This window comes from Benincasa hispida, chromosome 4 (assembly GCF_027475165.1).
Source record: "Benincasa hispida cultivar pf3 chromosome 4, pf3_genome.v1.1, whole genome shotgun sequence".
Taxonomy (NCBI): domain Eukaryota; kingdom Viridiplantae; phylum Streptophyta; class Magnoliopsida; order Cucurbitales; family Cucurbitaceae; genus Benincasa; species Benincasa hispida.
In genome coordinates, this window is record NC_143481.1 from 18,382,586 (window position 1) to 18,403,672 (window position 21,087).

The 21,087-nt window shown below is 34.6% G+C and overlaps 1 protein-coding gene across 1 annotated transcript; it reads right to left on the minus strand.

Annotated features, from left to right (window-relative positions):
* Nucleotides 1-12,040: 12,040 nt before the first annotated feature.
* Nucleotides 12,041-12,754, minus strand: LOC120076118 (uncharacterized). Its single transcript, XM_039029895.2, has one exon. It carries the CDS (start codon nucleotides 12,752-12,754, stop codon nucleotides 12,041-12,043), a length of 714 nt encoding a protein of 237 aa, XP_038885823.2.
* Nucleotides 12,755-21,087: the final 8,333 nt, after the last annotated feature.

The window sequence follows — 21,087 nt, forward strand, 5'->3', positions numbered from 1 at the left end:
TGAGTAGAGAGTTGGGAACATAGCTACACAAGATGAAATTCACTCCTTTCGATCTTTAGGATAAGTAGATGAATTGCTCCCCTAATAACTAATTTTGGGTCTTGAACAATGAGGCTTCACCCTCTCATTGGCCCAAGAAAGATTGATTTATAGTTGGCTATAAACTATTTGTTATTAGATGGATAAATGATATTTAAACAGTTATGAAAGCAATTCATAAAGGGTCAACTAACGGTTGATTGGTTATATCCATGAACATAAAAATATATCTACAGTGCGAAAAGTACTACTGTGGGTCTTTAGTGGAGTGACCTATAGTTAATGAAAATACGTGAAGAGAAAGTCTACAAGTGTTAGATGATAGACATATTGAGTTGGCAAGTCTGGTCACTCTCACCTATGCAAATCAAAGGATCGCCCTCATAGACAGAAGTTCACAACTCACTTAAGATTAAGGTCGAGTCACCTATGATCATCCTATTGAAATGTTAGTCTCTTCAAGTAACGACGTTATAAAGAGAAACTACACGGTTCAATCTTATACAAACTCTTTGTATAGGATACCCTCACTCACACGTCTCCACATGAACAATTAAGATCAAATCGTTTGTAACACTTTATGACTATTGTAACAATTACAAAGTGGGGTGTATCTATAGTGTCACTAGGATAAGGTACCCAATCTTATCCATATACTACAGACCATTTAGGTTATTACTTAAACATGATTCACTTGTATGTCAACAACATACATGCTTATGTTTTATAAAATAACCTTGGATCTTAGTTTACTAGATTGAGTTAATACAAACTAAATATCGAATAAAATAACATCTTATTTTATTAAATAAATAACTTGTGAACAAAACATTTACAAATAACGAGACCCACAAGATTTAGAACACCAACACTAAAACTTAAGACCTAAAAGCAATCTTCACAATCTCAAGATGCTCTCTCCCTGCAGCCTCCACAATCCAAAAGAGAAGATTGGTGAAAGTGGACTTTGAAATTATGGCATCGAGCCATGATGAAAAAATTTACGAAGTCGAAGAAGGTGAGCTTAACGCTCCTTTTTCATCTATTGAAGAAGAAAGAGAATTTATACCATCTTCTCCTCAAGTTGATTAGCGTGAAAAATCCCCTTCTCCACAGCACAAAGAACAGACTTCCTTTCCACCACGCAAATTCTTGGGGTTGAGATTCTCTTTTTCCCGCATGAAGATGTGAGAAGAAAGTCCCCGCCTCTGCCTACCGTAGATTTAGATGAAAGACTTCCCTCTCCCTCTTTCTGAAGAATTGAGAAAAAAGACTCTGCTGCCTCTTCCAAAAAAAAAAAAAAAGAAAACATTCTGGCCCCTGAGGAGTCCGTGCATCAGCCTCTTCTCCTGCCTCTCGTTCTTGTTAATGACCCAAGTGGCCAAGGCCCCAACACTTCACATAATATGCCTAGGTCGAGTATCGATGAGACAAGTAGGCATTCATTGTACCCCCATGTAGAGCATCAATGCAACATTCTTCTGATGGAATGAACACATACGCAACAGAAGAAATAAAGGATCTAAAATATTCTAATTAGGTTAATTTTAAAGAATAAGTATGCAATTAAATAAACTACAAAGGGATAGAAGAAATACAACATTTGTAGACTCAATTCTTCTCCAAATCAGCTCCAATCTCCTCACAAATAGTTCATAGACCATCATGAGAGTCTTTCCGACTATTCTCCGGCCTTAGAACGGGATCATGGGATCTGATGAGTGACTAACTTAGAGAGAAAATAAGGGTTGAGATTATCAAATAATCTTATAAAATTCCACTTGACCAAGAGTTTTAACAATTCAAAAATCTTTTCTTTTTTAGGCTATTTCATGCAAAACATGAAATTTTGAGTTTGATGAGAATTTGACACTCAAACATCCACTAACTCAAAGTGGGATTAGTGGGGCAAGTGTCTTCAAATGAAGACAACACTTAACAATGTAAATGTTGGAATTTCCTACTAAAAATGTTGAATCTTTCCAATACCTTGGTCAAAGGTCAAAGACTCTCAAAGACTAAAGTAAAAAATTTTGGCTTTTTGACTTTCAAAGTCAAAAGTCAACATTTTGACTTTCATTGCATTTTTTACCTAGTCAACAATTTTGACTTTTGATGCAATTTTGACCTAGTCAATTATTTTGACTTTTATTGCAATTTTAACCAATTCCATTTAATTTCAAAATTAACTTTAATAAGTACTTTTTAAAATTAAATTAATATTAAATAATTTAATTAATTTTATTTAATATTAAATCCAACACTAATCCCATCAATATGAATCCCTATTCATAATCTTGATATTTAAATCTTATTAAACTATCTTCTATTTTCTCTCTCTTTATGTTTAATTCACAATTAAACATTAGGTTAAATATATCATATTTAATGCTTTGCTCTAAATACCAAATTCGAACACTTCAAATTCGTTCGTCACACTGTCCTAAGGTTTAGTCTGATATGAGTTAGTAGAGGGATCTCATGGACCTACAGATCATGGGCTCCAACGATCTGAGATTAACCGGCTAAACTCTTTAACCTAATTAACCACCATTTATTAACTACCGAGTCACTCCACTAAAGCCTAGTAGTTGCACTCCTCTCATTGTAGATATATTGTGTCCACTCGATATAACCATGATTAGTAAGTTAACCCTTCACTGGTTGTTCGTAATAACGGTTGGGTCAAAAGTTGTTTTACCCTCGAGATTATATCTTACTCCTTAAGTCCCATTGATCATCTAATGAACAATTAGTTTGTGATCCAATTACTAAACTGAGTCTCTCTCAGGCCAATGAGAGGGTGAGGCCCCTTTGTTCAAGACCTGAAGTCATAATTTAAAGGAACAACCTCTCTACTATCCTTAAAAGCGGGTAGGAGTGAATTCCGTTTTGTACCCTATGTCTCAGCTATCTACCCGATCTTATCCCTGAAATGGGAGGCTTATTGAGCCGGCGCTCTTGAGCCAACCCTTACCCATGCAAATCTAAGGATAATCCTGAATAAACAGAAGTTCGTAGTTAGCTTAGGATTAAGGTCAAGTTACCTAGGTAATCGCTTTGAAATAGTTAGTCTTAAATAGTAAACAGCGTTATAAAGTAAAAGTGACTTATTTCTTGCTCCGATCTTATGCAAACTCATTGCATATGACGCCCTTGCTCCTCATGTCACTACATGAACGAATTTGGATCACTTTGTTTGTAGCACTTTACAACAAATTGTAACAACTACAGAGTGGGCGCATCTGATAGTGTTACTAGAATAAGGCACCCAAACTTATTCATATACTATAGACCGTTTTGGCTATTTATTCGAACTTGATCCATTTTTATGTTGCCACATAAAGTTCAAGTATTCATATAATAGCCATGGATCTTTAGTTTATTGGATCTAGGTTCTTTCTAAAACGAAATGAGCAACTCATACATTCAATAACAACTTTATTGAATAAAACCTCAATAACATCTTTATTGATAATAGAATAACTTTATTGTTTAAAACCACAAGTTTTAGGACATAATACCCAACATTTTTATGAACCAAGAGCTTAATACTTTGAGCTAGAATGGACAAACTCTAGGAATATCTGCGTGATGGCATTCTGCATCCTATAATGGACTCCATTAATATTGTGGCGAGTCAACAATATGTGCTCATACAATAATAAGACGCATTTAGATGGAAGCATGAGGAGTTCATGAGTCAACAACATGAGTTGAGAGAAGTTGTTCGACGTCAATCTCAACAGAAAAAAAACTTCTTTGCCAGCTGACCGAATTGAGGAAATTTGTTCAGCATCAGGCTCAACACCAAGATGAACAGTTCCATGCGTTGATGAACAATATTCACGATGTATTTGTCCAACATGTATCTACCCCCATCATCCCACCTTCCCTTCAACAACCCCTACACTTTCTAGAAGACACTCCCCATGCGCCCAACGACGATAACAATACTGGGGGAAACTATAATTTAGGGGTGTTTGTTTTTTTGTTTCTTTTTACCAAATGTTTTGTAAATCTATAAACGTCTTGTATTTGTTTAATCACAATGAATGAATATCAAGTTAATTCGTTTTCTTCCCCAATTTCCCTTGCGTTTGTCTCTTGTATTTATTTACTATTGCCTTAGTGTTCTTCCTATATATATATGTATGTATGTATGTATGTATATATATAACAACTTTAATATCAGCACAAGGAAAAACCTACCTGTTAAGAATTTAGTTATGGTTGGCACTTTCTCGTAGTTGGATGCTTGCATGACACCCATGAAGGAGAGCCAAAATGAAGGTAGGTAACCATGATCAATGTAAAATTAAAAAAATAAATTATGCAACTCCAATGCCTAAGTTAAAGAAAAATCTACCAAAGGCAAGAGTTTAGTTGAGATGACACTTGCTCGTAGTTGGATGTCCGCATGATACCCGTGGGGCAAGCCAAAACAAAGGGTATAACCCGAATCAACGCATAACTAATAAATTATGCTTAGAAAAATAAAAAGTAACCAATAGAACTTTTATGCTTTTGAACCATGGGCACATCGCTGAAAGGAGAAAGATGAATGCCTGAATCTTATGTCCGCATGATACTCGTGGTTGCTTCAATTGTGATCGTCTCCATCATCATCACCATCTATTTCATCATCAACTTCGCACACTCATTCAACACATCATTACTCCACTTTCACTTTCACCATTCACACCATCCATTTTCACCATCACTTGCAATTAACCCATCATTTTAGTTGTATAAAAAAATTTCTCTCAACACATTCATTGGCATTCATTGCGTTAAGATAATTCATTAAGTTCAAATATATTTATAGTCTAAGTCCTCGTGTTTGATCCTGGACTCACCAGAAAAATCTATTCAGACTTAAACTTGGGCCTAACTAGAGAAAACTTGCATTTAACCTTAGAACATTCAACTCATTTATTTACAAGAGTACAACATTAAACAATCATTAAATCATATAATCACATTAACATTTCGTCCAGGCAACAAATATTAATTCAGTTTTATTTAAATGTTAGTGGTATCTTTAATAGTTCATTCTTTTCTTTAAACAAAATATGATTTTTTTTTTTTAAGAGAACATTTGAAAAATGTTAAACTATAAGAAACTAGATAAAATTACTAAATTGAAAAAACACCCTAAACATATATTTTAATTAACTTTTATATAATTTGCAATCTCTCTTTCTTAATCATTATAGTAATTTTTTTTACTATTATTATCAGTTTAATAACATGGGTAATTAAGGAAGAATAAAGAACAATTGTGGAACAGTTTTGGTATATTTTTCTATCTATGAGAGGGGATCCTTTAAGATCTATTTATACAGATTAAGCCCTAAATTAGGACAGTGAAGAATAGAATGGGACGTATAACAGATTGTACACATGTCACAACATAATTGGTACACTGAATTTTCTCACAATTGAAGTATTAACAAACTTGTTCTTCTAGAAGATTTATGACGTGGCTTTTATCGCATAGCTGATTGTACAATGTGGTATACTTGGACTTTGTTAATCGTACCGTTGACTTATCTGTTGACTGACGTTCATCCTTAATATTCCCCCTCAAACGATTGGGGAGTTCAAGGACCCCAAGTTTGGACCGTATAGTCTAAAATTGGGAGTGAGTTAGTGGCTTGGTTAGACAACCAGCCATTTGATCATTTGAGAGTATGTATCGCACCTCTAGTTGCCCATTTAACACTTTGTCCCGAATAAAGTGAATATCAATGTCAATGTGCTTCGTGGGTGCGTGGAATACGTATTCGAGGCAAAAGCACCAGTAATGACGTTGTCACACCACATAAGAGGTCTTCGAGGTTGAGGTATGGATAATTCATAAAGTAGTTTTTCGATCCACATAATCTTTGATGAAGCATGAGCTAGTGCCCTGTAGTCAGACTTTATGCTAGAACGAGCAACCACATTTTGTTTCTTTGACGACCAAGATACAAGGTTAAAGCCCACAAAGATGCAGTAGGCCGCAATAGAATAACAATCATTAACATTCGAAGCCCAATTGGCATCAGAGTAAGCAACTATGTACTGATCCACACTAGGTTGAATAATAATGTCAAAGTGTTTAGTCCCACTAATGTAGCAAAGAACATGCTTAACAACTTGCCTGCAGTGTTGATTAGTGGGGGTTTGCAGAAACTGACTTAGATTATTAACAATATAGAAGATGTCTGGTCAGGTGTGGGTCAGATACTGTGGAGCCCCCACAATACTGTGGTAGACAGATGGATTCTCTAGAGGTGTACCTTCGCTTAAGGATAGATGTTTACCCACAACACAGGGAGACGAATCAAATTTAACATTGTGCATTTCAAGTTTAAACAAGAGGTCATAAACATACTTTGACTAATTCAGAAGAATTCCATAGTTTAGATAGTGTAGTTGGATGCCCATAAAGTACCTTAGTTGACCAAGATCTTTGAGTGAAAAGGTGGAGTCCAACTTTTGAATGATCGTCGGTATTAGGGTACTATTTTTGCTAGTGATGATCACATCGTCCACATAAACCAGTAAGAAAATGAGAGACGAGTGTTGGTTAAAGATAAAAAGGGAGGTGTCAGATCTAGAATAAATGAATCCTCACTAAAGAAGAGCATGTTTTAGCGTGTTATTCCACGCTCGAGGTCCTTGTTTGAGGCCATAGATAGCCTTTCTAAGTTTGCAAACATAATCTGGAAACTGATATCCAGGAGGTTGAGCCATGTAAACTTCTTCCTCTAAATCCCCATTCAAGAAAGCACTATTAAAGTCAAGTTGCCTGAGAGACCAATAATTGGAAACAACAAGACTCGGAATAACCTGAATTGTTAAGTCCTTGATTATTGAAATGAATGTTTCAAAGAGGTCGATTCCTGGGTTCTGATGAAAGACATTCGCGACAAGCCTGGCTTTATATCGTTGCACTCAGCCATCTATATGTCATTTGATGCGAAAGATCCACTTATTTCCAACAACGTTGAGATTGGGAAATGGGGGAACAAGGGCCCACGTTTCATTTCGATTAAGGTTGCATACTCCTAACCCATTGTCGACTTCCATTGAGGTGCCTTTAATGAATCTTTTACCCCAATTGGCTCGGTAAGGATCTAGTCATGAGTAATCTTTGACACCCAGACTTTAGGCTTGAATATGCCTGATTTCCCCTTTAGTAATAATAGGATGAGTCGGTTGAGCAGTGACGATCGATGCAGGTGGATTGGGAGAAGGAGATAGGGGAGAAGATGAACTGGAAGAGGCAGGTATATGGGAGGAAAAATTTAACGATGATGAGGTGTTTGTTGGAGTTTGAGCCAGCGGATTAGAGTTTAGTGGCACAGACGTGGCATAAGGGTTTTTCGGGCTGGTTGGGATGGGCCAAATTGGGCTTTGAATTTGAGAATTATGTGGATCAGGTGGTATAGGCAATAAGCTAGTGGCTACTAGTCATGGGTTGGGTGGTTGAGTAGAGAACTGGGAGTGACTTGGACTTTGGGTTGGGCCTATTGATGAAGTATGGTTTAGGGTAGGATGAGTGCTAATGTTTCTTTGGATTAGTTGGACTGGTGGTGGATTTATTTGATGGGTTGAGGTTTGACTCACGAGTTATGGAATGGAGCCGAATTGATTGCTGAAGGTGAAGTCAAACTCATCAAATTTCGCATTTCTGATTATACAGACTCTTCCAGCTGCACTCATACATTTGTATCATTTGTGTTGAAAGTTGAGGTCGAGATGTATGCATTTTTCTAAATGAAATGCAAATTTATTAAACTGATAAGCACGTAAGCAAGGATAGCATGCACAACCAAAGGTTCTAAGAGAAGTAAAGTCAAGTTTTTTATTCATAAACACTTCCATAGAAGATTTTTCCTTAAAAATCAAGGATGGAAGGCCATTGATGAGATGTGTTGCTGTAGTGAAGGCTTCTCACCAGAATTGGAGTGATAAAGATGCTTGGGTCAACAACATTAGGCCCATTTCAGCAACTTAGCGATGTTTGTGTTCAACTCACCCCTTTACAAGTCAGTAATTATAATGAAATTTAATGAAAACATTATTATCCTGGGCTAACTTAGATATACTTACAAGGTTTTTGCAATGTCAGGCACATATAACACATCATTAAAGTTTAACAGTTGAGTACCATTGGATAGAACAGACTTACCAACTGAGGAGATATGTGACTGATTACCATTAGCTCCTGTTACTAGTTCCTTACCTCTATAATAAATAGAGTTGATGAGATTATTGAACTCAGATGTTAAATGATTTTTTCCCCACTATCAGCATACCAGTTGGAATCAACCACACCTTCATTATTTAATGAGAAAGGATTGTTTCCTTGGGTTTTCATTAGCGTTGGTGGTGCTTTTCCATTGTTATTCCTTGAGTTTGTTGCACCGTTACCTCAGTTTGAGTTGACATTTGGGACAAACTCTTTTTTGTATCATTGTAAAGATATTTGTTGTATGACCTATCTTAGAGCATATTTGGCAGGTAGGTCTAAAGTGACCCCTACCATGGCTACGATTTCCAGAGGAATTGCTGCCACGTTGTTTAGAGAATGGATTTCCACCACGACCCTGATTTTGATTTTGCTGACTCTCTGTACCTCTATCGTTCACCATATTCACAGATGGGTTGTTGTTCACTACTCCAACTTTTTGTGTGTTTTGAACTTTCTGTGTTTTTTCATAAGACAGCAGTTCGAATTGCATTTGTGACCAGGTTATCTCTGGTTTTTTTTTTAGTATGGCTACAATGGCATTGTAGTCTTCATCAAAACCCAAGAGAACTTGGGAGATTAGGGCTCTTGTTGGAACAGGACTTCTGACTTGCCCTAGGTTATCAGAATGTAATTTCATCAATCTTAAATACTCGTATACTATTATTACCTTTCCTAGTTTGTTGAAATGTCTGATGAAGATAGTCCTCTTCTACTTGTGATTGTACTCCGAACGGTTCTTGGATTGCATCCCACAAATCTTTTGATCGACTATATCCCATGACTTGTGTGGCTATCTCTGGGGACATAGAATTGTACAACCATCCCAGGAGTAGTTGGTCAACTACAATCCATGCTTCATACGCAAGATTCAGGGCTTCTCCAGACTTTGGGTGTGTGGTGCTGCTGGTTTGTGAGCTTGAGGCTTTAGCTGTAGTCACCGCAATACTTGTTATATTGGTGTTCCGACTTATGTATATCGGTGGGCAGACGATTTGACCTTGGAGATAGCCTTCGATTCTATAGTCGCGAAGGACGGGGAGGACCAAGTTCTTCCAGAACAGGAAATTACCACGATCCGGCTTGATGGTGGTAATCTGATTCAATAGTTGATTGAGTGGTGGACTACTGAAGATTGGAGCGACAAATGAGTGACCGGAGGCGTTAGCCATTTGGCTCTGATACCAAATTAAGGAAGAACAGAGAATAACTATGGAATAGTTTTAGTATATTTTTCTATCTATGAGAGGGGATCCTTAAGGATCTATTTATATAGATTAAGCCCTAGATTAGGGCATTGAAGAATAGAATGGGACATATAATAGATTGTACACATGTCACAACGTAATTGGTGCAATGAATTTTCTCACAATTGAAGTATTAACAAACTTGTTCTTCTAGAAGATTTCTAACGTGGCTTCTATCACATAGCTGACTGTATAGTGTGGTATACTTGAACTTTGCTAATTGTACCGTTGACTTATCTGTTGGCTAACTCTCATTCTTAATATGGGTATGGTTTGAAAATTTTGACCTTTTTAATTTAAAATTAGGCTAATCAATACAGACTTGAACCTAACTCAGTTTGGTCAAAGATATATTGATAACCCTTCTTAGAGGTCCCTATGCCAGAATGAAATGTGATGAAAAATTTTAAGGTATGTTTGAATTTACTAGAGGAAAAAAAAAAGTTTTTATTTAATCTCTTTTGATAGAAACGGCTTAAAATACAGTCTGAAAGTGTTTAAAAATCTATTTTGAGTAGTTGCTAAACACTTCAATTTTTTCTAAAATGGTTGATTTTCAAAATTAAACACTTGAAAAGTTAAACAAAACATGCCCTTAATTTCAATTTTGTCCCAAAAATTTCAAGAATTAGTGTTGTTGTTTTGTTTTTTTCTAGACTATTTTGATAATTGATTTTTTTTAAAAAAAAAAAATACTATTTTAGTTCTCATAAAACTTCGACATGCTCTAGTTGCACCCATCTTCTTGCAGTCACATCCAATCACATTGAAAAATCAAATTTAAAAAATATTTTTTTAAAAAGTATATCACATGACAAATAACGGTTGAACTATTGAGTAGGCTAAAAAAAGATGAAACCCGAAATGAAGTATTTTTCCTTTTTTTTTATTAAGATTTTTTTTAATACGACAATTGTGAGATGGAAGATTGAACCTTGAAAGTCATACCAATGACCATTGAACTAAGCTCATTTTGAAACCTTTATTTTAAAAAATTGTAACTTATGCCTTGAATGTGTATTGTGAGCGTATATTCAAACCACAGATAAATTGGAGGAGGTAAGTATTAGGTAAACTAATATATCAAGGGACAAAATGATCCAATAGTGACCAAACTAGTTCTTACTTCCAAAGTTGTTTGTACACCAAATTGGTACTTTTTTTCCTTTTGAAAATTTAATTACTAAGACTCCGTTTGTTAACCATTTGATTTTTCTGTTTTGTTTTTGAAAATTAAGCCTATTTCATCTAATTTCTTACAATAATTTGCATCTTTCTTAAGTACAATGGTTGAATTCTTAGCCAAATTCCAAAAACAAAAACAACTTTTTGAAAGCTATTTTTTTTAGTTCTCAAAATTTGGCTTGGTTTTTAAAACTATTAGTGAAAAGTAGATAACAAGAAAAGAAATTTGGAGGTAGAAGTAGTGTCGAAATTCGGAAGTAGAAGTAGTGTCCACAAGCTTAATTTTCAAAAACAAAAATAAAAAATAAAATGGTTACCAAACAATACCTAAATTATTAGAGATTTTGAAAGTTATAATAGAAAAAAAAAAAAAAAAAAAAAAAAAAAAAGAGTTGAAAGTACATAAATGGTGATAAAATATTTGGTTAAAAATATGTCCCTAAACTTTCACAATTAGCAATTTAGTTCCTAAAGTTTAATTTATGACGATTTAGTCCTTATACTTTCAAAATTTATGACACTTTAATCCTTGTACTGTAACGTATGTGAAAATTTAATCCTATATACTTTTAAATTTGCAACAATTTATCCCTGTTGTAACAATAAAACTCATCAAAATTAAGTGTCAACTTTTTATTACATAACGATTTAGGTATTTGTAGTTTATAAAAAAATTTGATTTTTGATTAGTCTATCAATCTATATGTGTAGGAAATTTCATTAAATCTTAATAATATTTATGACAATATGACTAAATCAATAATAATTGGTAAACTACACAGATTAGATTGTTTCTTTTTATTATTATTTTTTTTTTTAAGGATACACTAGATTGTTTCTTATTAAAATTTAGAGACTATATATAATTGTGTTATTTAAAAGGATAGGGACCAAAAATAATTTTTAACATGGAATATTTTTTCGGAAGAGATAGAAGAAAAACTTTCCTAAACTTATATATATATCCCTAGAATATAATGGTTTAAAGAGAAAGAAAAAGAAATTAGTCATCATATGCAAGCTATACTGATCAGTCTTACATGTTTTTTTAATTTTCAAAAGCATAAGACAAGAAGAAGAAGAATCATACAAACATAAATTACAAAAACACAAGACCTAAAAATCATCGATTAACAGAGAGAAGTTCGCATTAAAAAAATATAAAATAAAAAAGGATAAAAACTGCCCTTAGATCGAAAGGAAAGAGAGAGATAATATAGATCGCCATTGACGTTGTTAAATTACGAGAGATATTGAAATTGAAGCCAAAATACCAACAAATTTTTTTTTCTCTTTTTTGGATGACAAATCGTACCGTACTGTGTCATTGGCGTTCACTTTGACAATCTTGCGACAATATCCGTGAATTTTTACCCAATGTGTTAACCGTGAAGCTACAAACAACAACAAATTTGACCTCCCGACGAGTCGACAACCGACTTGTCGTCTCGGCGGGAAGATCCATCTTCAAAGACATGGAGATGTGGAGCTTCGACTTGTTTTTCATCCGCCGTTGCAACTCCTTAGGGAAGGAGGATTTGGCATGAAGGGACAATGCGACATGTCGTTGGGATCCATGTTCTGTACGGATGAGAGGGAATTTAGCTGTGGCAAGTTTTTGTTTTCGGAAGGAGAGGGAGGCACGTGAGGGAGATTTGAAGGAGATGGAGCCAGCGGAATTAGGGTTGAGAATATCGAGGTTGATATGGAATTTGTGGGTGGATGGAGTGAGTTTGAATTTTATGAGATCGAAGACGGGGGGTTTAGGAGGGGTGAGAAGAGGAGGGAGGAGGAGGGCCAAGAGGAGGATGAGGACGAAGACGAAGAAGATGGGGAGGAAGATACGGAGGCAACAGGAGCGACGACGAGAGGAGGTGGTGATGGAGGGGTTGCGATGACGCTCAACAATGAGGGCGTTTTCGGGGGGAGGAATGCGGTAGATTTGGTCCTTAGGGATTTGGACAACGTAGGTGCCTGCAGAGAATAGAGAAGGGTCGGGCGGAGGAGGAGGAGAGTAAACCCGCTCCGGCTCCGCCATGGAGAGAAGAGGGGTAGGAGGGGTGGAGAAGAAGAAGAAGAAAAAGAAAGAGAATTGGGAAATGAAGAGTAATGGTTAGGTTTGTGGTTTAGGGATTGCATGCATTGCATGGAGAGAGGAGGTGGGAGAAGAGGGAAGGGAATTGGGTGGTGGTTTCTTCAAACCAAATCCGATTTCTAAGCGATTTTTTTTACAATTCATTTGGTTTAATATTAGAGAGAGGGGGTTAGGTTTTGATTTTACTTGGTCAACCTTCTCCCTCTTTTTTTCTTTTTTTCCCTTCCCACACACCAACATATGGCTTCTTGTTATTAAACTTCTCTTCTTTTTCAAGTTCAGTCAGCCATTCGAGGAAAATACCCACCCCTACCTAATCAATAAATCTCAATCCATACAATTCGCTAGCTACATCATCAATATCTTTAATTAACAATTTTCATACCCATCAAATATGTATTATCAATCTCATAATTAGAACTTCGAATTTTCTACCAAAAATATTAAACCACCCATTGACTTGAAGGCAAAATAACATTACAATGCTTTTAACACAAAACCACAAGCTTTGATACCATGTTATTGACCTAAAAATCTAAACGGATGGGTGAAGGCAAAATTAATATTATATCTATACTTTAACAAAGATTCTACTTATAAACAAATCTAAACTAAAAAATCTCGCGTCATATTTATCTCATATGAAAAATAATAACGTATTACGGGTCATTGTTATTAATCACACCTAATACTTATCTATATAATAACCCGTTGCGTGGCTCATGTAACATACAATACATGCTTTGAGACAGATTAAAAAAAATAATAAAATAAGGGGTATATATAGTATTTATTCACACAAGATCTCAAGAAAAATAAATTTGGAAATGAAGAACTTGATTTTATTAATTTTTTATATAAGTGTTACAATCTCTTAATAGTAGTTCTTATAGTTCTTTATCTCAGGTGTGTATTTGACACGAAGTCTGACATGATTTTTTTTTTTTTTTTTTGTATCAGTTTCTACTTTGTTGATCTTCTTAGATCAACCTCTAAATTTGTTAATCGGCTTTTGACTTTGTTGATCTTTTTAAAGGATTGATCAAAAGTTTAAGTCATGTCTATTTAAAATGTGCCTTCAGCTTATCTTCAAATTCTAATTTAAATCTTCAAAGATAAGTTATCCGATGTTTAAGGTCTTCAAGCAAGTCTACAACTACAAAGGTATTCATCTTCAGAGAGATTTTGATCTTGTAGGAGTCTTCTAATTCTTTGACTACCTCTTCTTCTTTTGAATTGTCTTTCTAAATTCTAAATTCTTTTGATTATGACTAAATGCCTACAGTGACGGGTGATCTTTCTGTTCATAGAGTTTATGGATTTTGTATGGGCCTGAGCTTGGAAATGGGCTTGAGTTTGGTTCATTTCCACCCAACTTTAGGGTTCAGATTTGTTTGGTCTCAAACACAATTTTCTGCAATGGGCTTGAATAATTTAAATTTTAGCAATCTTTGGCGAAATTAGCTTCTCGTCAATGTATTCGGCTAACAAGAGAAATGGCATTAGTTAAACATTCATTTTCAAAAATAGCAAGATGTTTTTAGGTTATGAAGAGTAGAAAAGCTAATTTGGAATTAATCAATTATTAATTATTAGATTACAAAAACACCCCCCAAATAGTATCTACGATTAATTTATTACAAAAATATATATTTTTTAAAATCATAACAATCTATATTTTATTGGTATTTAAAATAGATTTGGAAGATATTATCTAACCTCCTAAAAAACTAAAATATAATATAAACATTTCAAAATAAAGGATTGACCTAACAACATAAAAAATATGGGACGATTGAGATCATGAAAGAACTTATTACAAAGTAATTCTTCAAGATTCAAACACAAAAACCCCCATTCAAACTCCAAATTGTAAAATAAAATTGGAATTTGAACCTAAGGGTGGTATTAACGCCGACGACAACATTTATAAAGCTGGGAAAAAGGAAATTGAATCTAAAGTTAAGATCCTCGATTAACCCGTAGTCTTCCATTTTCAAATAAACTCTTCTTCAATCGAGCTTCGTTGTTCTTCAAGAATTCATTAGTTAAAAAGAAATCAATGGTGCTCTCTATAAGGTATCATCCCACTTACGATTATTAAGGGGAAAAAAACATTGGTGGTTGAAAAGCCATAGCAAGAACACAAAGGGTTATGAATACTTATTTGAAAACAATTGGAACAACAACAAATACTAGAATTGATTTAGACAAAGTAAAAGGAAGATGGTTATGAATGCATATTTGATATCGATTTGGAAAAAAAATAAAGTATGATAATTAATTTTAAATGAAAATCGAAATTTCAATAAAATATATGGGAGAATTCAAACTATTATAGATATAAAAAAAATCAAAGCAAATAAAATAAAATGATATAAATATTAAAAATAAAAAACACGAAAATACCTTAAAATAAGGGAAAACAAGAAATAATTAGATAAATTGAGATTATTTAATATTTGAAAATAAAATCTAAAATACACTAAAATAGGTGGATAAAACAAAATTATTAGATAAATTCATATTTGAAAATAAAGATTTGATCAAGATTCGAGCCAAAAGATCCGATTTTTTAGGAAAAGTCCATCAAATTTAATTACACTGTATTTACATATTACGGAGGATCACGTATAAAGATTGCAGTTTGCTATCATTGAAAACAATTATGTATTTTCATTGAAAACAATTATGTATTTTACTATTTTTTAAATGAAAGTATAATTAATGCTATAAGTTTGAATTTCTCCAATATATTTGAACAAGCTCACATTGACCAATACAAAAGTAGCACTATTTGATTTACATAGTTTTCACGTTTTCTTAAATCTAGTTTGAGAACACGTCGTGTGTAATTTTATAATTGATCCAAAACTTATGAATACATATTTTTCACAATTAATTTCAATTAATGACATTATATTTTTAACATTATACCATACCAAGATTAATTTTTATCAAAAATAAATGTCATGATAAAAACAATATGTGTAAAAAGAAGGTTATTCTAATATGGAAAAATTAAAAGGATATTGTCCTTTTAGAAACTATTAGGAAAATATTGTTGTTTTCAAACTATTTGTAAAAATATTGTTTTTTTTTTTTTTAAAATAAGTCGAGGGTTCAAAATCCGACCTAGACCTTCCTTTCATTTGTATGTCGAATTTTGAACCATCGACCTTGCCCTTTCTAATATTATTATTGAGTCTCCGGAATTATCATTCCGGAGACCTTCCTAGGTCCCTTGGAATTCCTTCCAAAGCTTGTTGAATAATTTTTACAAATTCTGTCATCTCAGCAAGTCTGACTAAATAAGAATCTCCTTCTTTTTGCCACTGAACTTCCCAACCAAATTCGAGAGCGAGATTATGAGAGAGAGCGATATTTTGAGAGAGCGAGAGAGCGAGAGCGAGAGCGAAATAGCGAGATTTTGATAGAAAGTGAGAATACCGTACAAATTTCCCTTGTTTTTTCTTTTTTAATTATTACACATTCCACCTTCTTCTTTCTAATTCTTTCTTTTTTTTTTAATTTTTCATTTTATAAAAACAATTTCTAAAAATATTTTATTATTTTATTTAAACTCTAAAAAGAATAAATTAAAAAAAATAATAACTCATAAAAATTAAAAAAATGTAAATTAAATATCTCATTTATATAAAAATAATTACAAAAATCAATATGTCCCACAAGGCAGACGTCGTCGATTTCGAGCTGGTTGTCGTCGTCGACTTCAAACTTGAGGTTGCTCGGGTTCTTCTTGATGTTGCTCTGGTACCTCTGCAGGCGCTTCTTAATATAAATATTCATTATGCTCTCCACGACCCCGACCATGTCCATGCACGTATGAAGACGAAGGACCAGCCTCTGAGTCATAATGTCTTGAACCAAATGTTGGCATCATCATCATCGGACTAACATAATCAGTTTGACTCTGCGTCTGCATCATAGGGGCAACTCTTCCACATTATGTGCAACCTCATCAAACTCATCCTTTTCTCGAACAGGTCCTCTACATCTAGGAGTTGGTGGAGGAACAATGGGTATATCGTACATATAATGAATTTTCTCCATATAGCTTTGGTTGTCACTACATATAGCAAGAACCTGGTTCGGATCATTCGCAACCTCACGGAGTCTACTGTTGTTCGATCTCTATAAATTATAAAACAATTAGACAATATTTAAAATAAATTAAAATTAAAAAAATTAGATAATATTCATTCATTTACCAGATGACCCACAACTGCTCCGGACGAGTGACATAGCGCCTTGTGATATTATTATACCAATGAATATATTCTAGAGTGACATCTGTGTCAAACTGTTCAATAGAAACCCCCACTACAATAAACCTTGCACGATAGTGCCATCGCACTACCAAATGTGCAACTTTTTCGGACCGATCTTCAGTCCTTAGGTCAATATCATGCAGTACGGGTTCAGTATTACAAGGCGATGGGACATCCTGCTGAAAATCGAATTGTCTCATCACCCTGTCAGGAAGATGTCACTCACCAATGTGAAAATATATGAGAGGACTCATCGTCCGCCATATGTTTTGACCATTCGTACAAAAATTAGGCAAAGTATGCACAATAATTTTGTACGGCTCCCAAATAACTTGAAACACAAAATATTATATTAGAGAATAATAAAGACAAATACAATAAAAATGTGAATAAAATAATCAATTAGGTTTAGCGTAAAGTACCTGTTTAGGTTGAAGTAGATCAAACATGTATCTATACTGGTTGACTATATGTGTGGTTGTCCTAGTCACACAAAATTTGTCTCTCCACCTAAATTTTCAAATTAATAATTTAGAATTTAAATTAACTAGATCAGTGATATAAAAATTAAATTGAATTAAAATAACATACCGAGAACCGTAGGCTCGTCCAACTAACTGAGCGTCATTAACATGATGTAGCTGTGGAGCCATTGTTGGAAATCGCTCCCAAGTCCATAGTTGCAAAAGTATGAGAGGCCTAGCTATCTCTCGAACCTCAGGTCTTGTTGCTTTGCATAGTTGTCTATACAACCATGCCAAGCATGCTCCACCCCACGAATACCGCCCCACATCATGGAGGTTAGTTAACAGTGGCAGTAACATCAAGTGAACAAAATGACTTGATTTATCTGAAAACAGACTTCCACCCACCATTTGTAGTATATATGCTCGCGCATATCTTATGACGGTTTCCTCGTCTGCATCATTTGTGAGCTCATGAAATTGTGTTCCTAACCATATTAAACTTAACCTCGATCCTTTAATCTTGTCGGCAGGTAGGGTCACACCGAGATACAGTTGACAAACTTCTAACCAGTCATTGTACATCACTCCGGTGACCAGCTCACCGTCAGCATATAACCCCAACAACACTTTTATGTCTTGTAAAGTGATAGTGCACTCTCCAACAGACATATGGAATGTATGTGTCTCGGGCCTCCATCTCTCAACCAAGGTTGTGATCAGATGCCAGTCCAACTGAATAAATCCTAATATGGCAACCCCATAGAATCCAAATGTGCGCAGTAGCGATAGTATTCGAGGGTGGAGCGGGATAGTGCGCTGGAGAATTGCCTCTCGACGTCTGCAAGATATTTCTCCAGTAGTACGATCTCGCCATACAACATATGATCGATGAATGGACTGGTCGTACAAAACATCGGGATCAACAGGTTCTGGGTTTAAAGCCATGATCTGAAAAAAAATATATATTAAAATTGACTATAATTGAATAGTAGAGACAAATATGAGGGTAAAGAATAATGTAAAAATTTATTGATTACAATAAAAAAAAATTTGAATATACAATAAATTATTATAAAAAAATTGAATATACAATAAATTATAATAAAAAAATTGAATATACACTAAAATGAATATATAATAACAAAATTATTTATTTTTCAATCCCCAACTATCTGGAGCCCGTCTTAGTAACGAATGATACTTTCTTCGATTATGTCCTAACTGGTTACAAAATCCACATCGTTGTCGAGTGGTTGGTTCTGTCCAATCCATCTCGTTGTGATAACGTGAACTTTTCGGTCTACCAGGTTTTATCAACAACGATGGATCAGAATGTAAGACGGGCATATTAGGTTGCGTGATCCAGTAATCTTCATGTGGTACAGGTTGAAATTGAGGAGAGTAACATTCAGCACACGTTCATAATTTGTAGTAGTCCTCAATAAAATCTTCGTAGTTCATGTTAAAATGTGAGCAAACGGCCATAAAATGTGAGTATGGAATGTCGAATGCTTGCCACTTGATAATGAACAGTACCGCTTGGACCTGTTTAGCCTCAATATTTGAATTTTTCCTCCTTTGGCATTGAGACTATGACGTTCGGTCTTCACATGAAACACACCTTCATACCAATCGTATGATTGTACTTCATGTTTACTAGATCATGCAGCCCATTTATTTATTTTGTCGTATGCATACCTGGATATTTACTCCACTTAGTATTATAAAATATGTTTGAAATAAATTATTAATAAAATATATATATATAAAATAATATTGCCGGGTGTATTTATCTTGACGCTCCAATGCATCCCTTATTTCTTCTCTTCTTTTCTCGAAATAGTTCACGCATTTGAAGAATGTTATCTGAGCAAGAGCATTTATAGGCAACATTCGAGCTTCTTTGAGGACTCCATTTATGCACTCTGATAGATTTGTCATCATCCACCCATATCTAAATCCTCCATCATGTGCTTGAGTCCATTGCTCTAAACTAATGTTGTCAAAAAAAACTCAAATAGCTCCGATTTATTCCTTTGATATCTTCAATTGCTTTGTTGAACTTTCGAATTTAAAACTGACACCCGGCACAATAAAAATAATTTTTCAATGAATTAAATTTATACTTTTTATTGAAGTTGCTGACGATATGTCGTAAGAAGAAACGATGGTGACATTTCAGTCCCGTCCAACCATTTGCTGGGTTGTTCACTGCTGCAATTATACCAGCATGTCGATCTGAAATTAAACACATCTCTTCGTGTGTTACAATTTCTCTCAGGTGTTTCAGGAACCATCCTCATGAGTCTGCGGACTCTTCATCAACAACGGCAAACGCAAGTGGAAGTAGATGGCCGTTCGAGTCAACTGATGTAACAATCAACAGTTTTCTTCTATATTTGTCGTACAAGTGTGTACCATTTATCTGAATGATCGACCGATATTTATTAAAAGCTTCTATACAATGACCAAATGCCCAAAATACAGAAGTTAGGATAAAATGGCCTTCAGTAAGCGTTTCTTTAACTCTCCACTCTACACGTGTTTCGGGATTGGTTTGCTTAACCATATATAACCACCTGGGCAACAATTTGTAAGACTCATCCCAATCACCGAACACTTTAGCCAACGCTTTTTTTTTCCCTCCCATACCCTATGGTAAAGAACGTGATATCCAAACTTTGATTTGATGTCGGACTGCAGTTATGCCACACTGATAGATGATTTTTCTCTTACGGCGTCACAGAACTCTAGTGCAATCATTGATGAATCCAATTGCACGTGACTTTGACTTAGTTCTGAATAAAAACATGTATGTTGCTCATCATACTTAGTGATCTCAAACAAGCCATGCGATTTTTTCTTTATTGCACGAAGTCTCCACTTGCAACCTTCCTCCCACTTCTTATACCGAATTGTCCAAATCATCGGTGTAGATTCAACAACCTCGTATGGTGCATGATACTTTATTGCAAAATATTTGACCGCGTGTTGTAGCATTTTCTTGTCTTGACAAATCATTCCTTTATACAATTGCATATTGTCAACGTCCACATGAGCTATAATTGGGTCATGTTCCCGAATGCTATCCAATACATTCATATCCAAATCATTGAATGTATCTGAAAGCATCTCATGTTCACGACCATCGAAATCCAACTTTTCAAATTCTTCATCCGTTTCTGGTTAAATGATGTATCAAGATCCACCCCTATCATATTTACATTTACATATAAATGCACTACATTTGGCACTGGCATTGCCATTGAGAACATCAAGTTCATAGCTTGTGCATTCGAAATAGGGAATGACATATATCTTATTGATCCTAATGGTTCTAGATTGGGATGTCTATATATTATTTCTATCTGATTTGCTCTCATATCTACACTAAGTAACATCCCAACCATTTGAATGAATTGTTTAAATACAATTCCACTATTCACATTTATGGTAAAACTCCCACTTGGTGGTTGGTCATACTCAACTCCATCAATACCATCAATCATATTATCAT